This window comes from Odontesthes bonariensis, chromosome 9 (assembly GCF_027942865.1).
Source record: "Odontesthes bonariensis isolate fOdoBon6 chromosome 9, fOdoBon6.hap1, whole genome shotgun sequence".
NCBI classification, from domain to species: Eukaryota; Metazoa; Chordata; class Actinopteri; order Atheriniformes; family Atherinopsidae; genus Odontesthes; species Odontesthes bonariensis.
The window spans coordinates 14,357,639-14,364,842 of record NC_134514.1 but is presented as its reverse complement, the minus strand read 5'-3'; the positions used below and the strand labels follow the sequence as shown (position 1 = coordinate 14,364,842).

General features: G+C 39.5%; 1 protein-coding gene across 1 annotated transcript; it reads right to left on the bottom strand.

Moving 5' to 3' along the window:
* Window positions 1-2,075: 2,075 nt before the first annotated feature.
* On the bottom strand, window positions 2,076-6,427 carry LOC142389044 (zona pellucida-like domain-containing protein 1). The gene is made up of 10 exons (XM_075474596.1): window positions 6,322-6,427; window positions 5,209-5,429; window positions 4,908-5,089; window positions 4,476-4,548; window positions 3,728-3,825; window positions 3,322-3,402; window positions 2,919-3,090; window positions 2,724-2,829; window positions 2,407-2,436; window positions 2,076-2,248 (listed from the first exon to the last, which is right to left on the bottom strand). The coding sequence occupies exons 1-10, from the start codon at window positions 6,425-6,427 to the stop codon at window positions 2,076-2,078; spliced, it is 1,242 nt and encodes a 413-aa protein (XP_075330711.1).
* Between the last annotated feature and the right edge of the window lie 777 nt (window positions 6,428-7,204).

The window sequence follows — 7,204 nt, the reverse complement described above, 5'->3', positions numbered from 1 at the left end:
ACAAGTGTTTAATTGGTTGCATGTTACATTTGATACACTTTTGATTCGATTTTTAGATTTAAATCAATTCATGCATTTTTTTCCACTGCTAAGTCCTTGATTCTTCTCACCCCTTCTGGTTTCAATATCAGACAGTAACTTCCTAATGTGTTTTTGTTGTGCCAGCTTGGTAAAAGCTACTGATGATCTGAACTTGTGCTAAATAGTTATGTAAAAAAAGACCAATGAATGCTCACAGAGGGTTGTCAGTAAAATTGTCACTTAGGCACATCAACAATCTCTCTGCAGCAGTGTTGTGCTCTTACCTTGATCTGAGAAGAAATGAGCTGTTTTCAAAAAATTCTCCCAGCAATTTCAACTACTGACAGAATTACTCATTGCTCTTGTTTATCTCAGCTGTCCTGAAGGGAGTCAGTAGCAAACAAAGTTTGTATTCACTCCAAAAATACGTCTATCCATGGCATTGACTGCTTGTTCCACTCAATACCCCTTTTATACAAACCCAACTGGAGGACAAAATATCAGGATGTCTAAAAGGTAACAAAAAAAATCAAATCTGAAGCTTGTTAATTCCTTTCAGACCTTTAATAAAAAAAATCAAATGCAAAGGAAACATTTCTCTCATATCTTCTCTGATGAACATTGTATTTAGGAAATATACACAAGTCGAGAATTTGATGCTGGCTACACACTCCAAAAGTTTATAGATCAGTCATGAAACAGCATTCTCCAAGGTTCTACTATCTGTAGATTAATTGGTAACAGGTGTCAGGAATCTATAAAAGACTTTTCAATACAAAAGGCCTTGGCTGGAAACCATTGTTGGACGGAATCTTTGAGCCTTCAGCTAGAACTGCGTAAGAAATTGTCCGACCATCATGATTAACAAAGCCACACGGGCCCAGGATTAACTTGGAAAACCATTTTCACTTTGCACAATCTGCCACTGCATCCAGATATGTAACCTGAATCTGTATGACACAAGGAGTCATTTATATATCAACTCTACACACAAACACTGTCGAGCTCTCTGTACACGAGCTCATCTCAAATAGACAGAAAGAAAGGGGACACAAGTTCTGTGGTCAGATGATTCCTGGTTTCAGCTGGTTTTGGAGAAAACGGATGTCTGGTTTCAGGCTATTATCAGAGAAAGCTGCAAAAGCAAGCGTGTGATGATATGGGAGTGAATCAGTGCTTGGGGCATGGGTGATTTCACATATGTCAAGGTTTCATTGATGCAGAGGTGTATATTGGATAGCTGGAGAGACATATGTTACCACCAAGGTGACGTGTCTCTCCAGGAGGTCAGTGACATTTCAACAGGACAATGGTAGACCTGTTTTGCACGCCTTCCAACAGCAAGGCTTCATTGACAGAGTGTTTCAAATTAATTAACGAGTTACAGATTTATATTTTTGTTTCATTTTGAAAAAAAAGCCACTTAGAAATTAAGTTTAGTACAGAACAAAATGTGAACATTTCAAAAAGATGGAAAACTTCATTTTTAGTGAAGCCAACAGCTTTTATTTCAGATCCAGACATAAGAAAATGTTCATCTACATCTCAAACATATTATTTTAAACGCAATAATACAAATGAGAGCTTAAAATTGAATTCAAACGTCATTTGTTTTTGTTTACAAAACACTGCATCATATGCATTTCCTTGTCTTAACAATTTACAATGTTTAAATGTTAAAATGCAACAACCTTTCACTATAAAACATATGTAATACAAAACAACTGTGTTTCTCTTTAGAGAGACGTGTCAGAACTTTGGTTCTGCTATTCATTTTTTTCTACCTAAAACAGACCAATATGATACTTTTTTTTTTTTACCAATATCCAATATGTGTTAAAAAGAAAAAGACAAATTATGTCTAAATAATTTGGGTAATTTCATAACACAGCAGTTTCTAAGAAAATCAGCTGACCAAAAATTTTTAAAAAATGAGGTATTGAAGGCAATAAATACCTAAGACATATTATGTTTAACATGTAATAATGCGTGTATGAGGGAAACCAGACACCTGTAGCAACAGTTCTGCGAGACATATGCAAATATTATACGAGTCACTTAAAGCTCGGGTTCCAAACACCTGAGGCTGCTGCTGCTGGTAGGCGGGACTTCTGCAGGAGGCGGAGCGACAGCAGGAAGAAACCCAGACTGACCCCGCCCAGGATGACCACGCCCGAGATCAGTGCACTGGTCACAGGGTTCATTGTCTGAGAGAGATGACCAGGTGCTGATGGACGGAAAGATGAAAAACCAAACTTTTTCATTAACGGAACTTCGTGACTTGTGTTTGTGTGTTTCTTCTTTCGTTGTTGTGTTTAATAATTGATTTTCAGTGGTATCTGCTGACTTTTCTGATGCTTTAAAGCTCACTATAACATTGCTTACCTAATTGGGAGTTATTGACAGGAGTTTCATCTGAAAAACAAGGTTTCAAAGTGTTTATTAGAAACAGTAGATGGCTCGGTGGGTGTATTGACCTACCCACTTAGTTGAAATACACATATCTTCTTTTTTATGTATCAGATGAGAATTACAACCAGATTGTGACATTTCTATTTTAAGTGTTTTGTTTGAATTTAATCAACAAAATGTAAAATTTTCAATGAGTAAGCCCCCCACCCCCACACCCCTTCAGGGTAGAAAATCAGCACATCTCTAAAAATGTAAAACTATTCCTCAAAAAGTCAGTGTATTGCTCATACCACTCCGAGTGATGATTGGACCGGCTGTGATAACGGCGTTCCCAGATGCCGCTGGCTGGGAATTAAGGCTCTGCTCTCCATCCCGCCTGCGTCGCCTCCCACAAATCTGCCAGTCACATCATCAGATTTCAGTCCTCATCGAGGTCAAGAGGCACACACACACAAAGGATAAAAATCAGAGATTTTCACCCTTACTGGCATGAGCATGATGCAGTCGTCTGCCCGGCAAAGCTTGGTAACGCAGTGCAAAAACACGGTCGACATTTTCTGGTGTCTGTGTTTCACAAACCGGAAAACCTCAAAGGAAAAACGTCCCATCTGGCTCTTCCCATTCTCAAAGACTGTCGTTTGTGGGTCTTTATAGCAGCTGTGTCAGAGCAGCACAAACACACATAAGCAGGAACATGCGCACACTGGAGGTGAGAGAATGTCTTCCTACAGGTAGATGTACACTTAAGCTACATCTAGTTGTTTGGATCGAAAAAAGAACTGTAGCATTCATGAGGATAAGCCGCGTTGAGAGACTGAAAACCTAATGACTCCCTATTGTGGTTTATCAAGTCATCATCTTGAACAAAAAAAAAACCAGCAAGATTACCCAAAGAAAAGGTCATAGCGGAGTTCGTCATTAGGATTCCCTGAGGGGGTTGTGTAACAGTAGTCCATCAAGATATTCCATCTGCAAAGGGAAAAAACTCAGAAGGGATAGAGATCTAACTGCACATGAGAAAGCAAGGGTATGGCTTTCTTTGCTGCAGTCTGGCGCCTTCAAGTCCAGTAAAAACATAATGGCACAATGAGTGGAGGCAAAGCATAAAAAATAAGGCTAAATCTCTAGAAATTATGGTAGGAAAGATGTTGTGAGGATCATATCAGAAATATCTTCTCTTGATCAACCATGTAGTTGCTGTATTGGTAAAATGTGGGCCATGTGAGCAATATTTATTCAAACATTTGTGACAGTCCTTTTGAAAAATTAGGCAAATCTGTGTGTAATTTGGTACCGTTTGTCTAAATTTGTGGCTTTCACAGCAGCAAATACTCTGGTTTTCAGAGCCAGTCCAGCCATCGGGATAGACAGAGGCTGATGGTATGTAGAATCCTGCAGCACAAATGTTCAAGAGAGAAGAGAAAAAAAATCAATTCTTACTGTTGAAAACATGAAACCGGAAAACTAAAAATCAGTAATTTAATTCAGTTTAATTCACAAGGCTAGTGATATTCTATATTTTTGCTTTTGTCAACTCCTCCAGTACAAAGAGCAAGACCGTAGTTTCATTGGTGCTCATCTGAACAAACTGCGGAGCAGAATATATTTATTCATACAGGGGACTTTTTTTATTTTAAAGACAGCAGGAACCCAAGCTAAAGAACAATCCTAAACAGTGACAGACTGGTGTTTAAAAAAAAGAGAAAGTAGTGCAGTTTGGGACTACTGTGTCAGTGCGGATGAATACACTCATGGTCCTTCTTGTAAATATTAATAACAGCAGGGTGATGCATATGAGATTAAGAATGAACGATTATAATATGTAGTTCTTAAAAAATGTTTAGTTAAATGAATCAAATATTCTGTAAATATTCTGTAAACATATATTATCCTTTTTTAAAAGATTTAGATAAATCTCACTTTTCAAAGGATCGTGACAACAGCAGAGCCAGTATGATTCAAATATGTGAAGTCAATTTTGATTGATAAAGACATTTCTGATCATCACCAAAATGGAAATTTAAACCCGACTGTGTACTCACATTGTACAAGATCATACTCAGCGTGCTAACAAATGTGCCGTTGCTGTCCTTGACAGATATAGCAGCAGAGGAGCTGTGAAGAGATGCAACATGTTGGTGGGTGTTTATTTAGAAAACAGCATCAAAGCAGCAGTTTTGATGTAGAATGCTGATGAAGTTTTATTTGTTTACTTGAATGAAGTACAAAAGATAAAGTATGCATCTGAATTAGCATGTGGGTCATTAGGAAATTTGCATTTCCTAAAATAAATGGCTCTCAAAATACCACAGGACACAAAGCCACTAAGGCTTACGAACCACGGGCTTAACTGTCACCACAGATTTGGGAAAGAAATAAACAAAGCTCATAATTTAATGAATAAATCTTAACACCAGTTCAGTGGTTAACCCATAAAAACTCTCTTTTGGAATTTTTTTTTAGCTGCAACTTACGAGGCCAGCTGTGAGTTATTGACCAGATACTCCAGCGGGTAGCTGCAGCTGAATTTATACAACAAACCAGGCAGGTAGCTGATTATAGTCGGAGGGTCAGGGGTGTCGATAAAGCCTGAGATATTCCCAATTTGTACCAGAGACATGTTTCCATAGGCGTTGGCTCCATAAGCTGTGCTGACCTGCAGAGAGACACATCTTAGCCACTAACTTTGCTTTCTCCCAAGTCGATAAACAAAAGGATGGAGTTGGATATTGATTATATCATCTCTATGTTTAGTATGTTTTCGGTATTCTTTACCACCAGGCTGTTACCGCAGGCCTCAAGAGTGCTGAGACTGATGCTGAACAGGACCGCCGTGGGGAAAGTGTTGTTGTTGATGAAGCCTCGGCACTGAGCATCACTGTGACGGCCGTTTAGGGCCAAATCTACCGCGGTGTAACCAGAGAAGAGCACCGGGCAGAAATTGATCTTCAAGGTGATGGTTTGAACCCCGCAGTAAACGCTGATGTCCCGCTCAGCTTTAGGGGCAGACAGAAAGGTCAACAGTGCATTTTAACTTTAGAAGGTTAAGCTGGGAGCTGAGTGACTGATTGTCACATGAACTGGGCATAGCAGGTATAAAATAGATGGTGGGGCTCAATTCCAGCTTGACTTGAAAACAAAAACCTGAAAAAAGACCTGTAAAAATAAAAAGAGACAACTATTTAGGTGTAAATTCTCAAAACTTCTCATGAGATTAGGAATATGAGATCAGCAGAAGCCAAATTACCCAAATTAAAGAAAAAGAAAAGCATTCACAGACAATCTAATCTGTACAAAAGTAACCTAAAATTACACAATAAGTAATTGGATCAATGAAGTTTTTACATTTTGCACATTCAGATACTTGCAGGTCCCACTGTAAACTTATTTTTCCCAGGAACACTCTGAGAAATATTGAGGGAAAGAAAAGATCTGTTAAAAAATGTCTGAAAGCTGTCTGAGTGCGGAAAGAAAAGTAGCCATGATAAACATTTTTCAGTTATAATTTGAATTAAAACTTGATAGAAGAAAAAACAAAAATAGCAAATATGCAGAAGTGTGAACATTTATTCAGATTTAAAAAAAATTGTTGTGTTTTGACTAAGTGTAAGGATAAAATTTGTCCTCATGGAAACCAAATCTCTTCTATGTCAAAAACAGACAGTGGTGGAAGAAATGTTAAATTCTTCATGCAATCTTATATATAACAGCTTTACCAGAAACTTTAGAATGTCAAGTAGTGACAATTATCGTAATGGTTCTGCTAGTTTAACTGGAGCTGATTTGGTAGTTTTTCAAGCTACGCAGTTCTTGCTATCAGCCATATGAAGTGTTCCCACCTGTGGAGTGTGGATTGTAAAGAGACAACGTGGTGTGCGGTTTTCTCACCAGGAAACCTGCTGTGGAAGTTGGCATCACAGTTGTATCCATTAAACTGTGTGGAGACTGAGGTGGTGTGACTCATCAGCAGGAAGATAAGGCACATTCGTGCCATTTCAGCACCTGAGGGAGGTTTGCCCAGTGTCATCTTCAGAGGGTCAACATTGCATTAACCACATTCCTCAGATACGTTTAAAAAAAACAACACTTTTGTCAAAATTAGATGTTCAAAAACAATGCTGCCCTCCCTCCTCGACTGCTGCACGCTCTGACCTCGATTTAAGTAGTTCACCCTTCTTTCTCCACGTCCCCTAATCCTTCTTCCACGGCTCCCTCTGCCCCTTTTCCCGCTTGTGTTGACCCTACACCCAACCCCTTTTAAACTGAGGTCACCCCTCTTTCCAGCTCATTTCATCCCACTCCCTCTTTTTTTTGTGTATTTGCCTCACCTGTTTACCTGTTTCCTGCCTTTTCCAGAGTAATTGGCCGGAACCCCTCTTCCCCTGATTTATGACGAGAGAGTAGTTCAAAACTGTGGCATGCAGTTTTGGTGGCATCAAGGAACTAAACCAAACACAACGTCAGCCCTGCGTGTATCTCTTGTGTGCACATAGATGAGAAAGATAGGCCAACAAAAACCTGCTGCGGTGCAGAACATGGGAAACTCCATCAGATCTGAATGGACAGGACAAATCTTTTCACAGCGCCAAGAAACCTGAGCGGACTCGATGGGTTCCCACTCATCTCTCCTCAGTCTGATCTCCGTCTGTCAGATCACACAAACGGTTGGCCTCAGCAGGGGGGGTCCAGCCTGGGAATTAAGCTGTCATCGGCTACTGCTGCGGCCCACATTCACATGAACACAAAAGTCAGCTCATGGTTTGATGCGAGC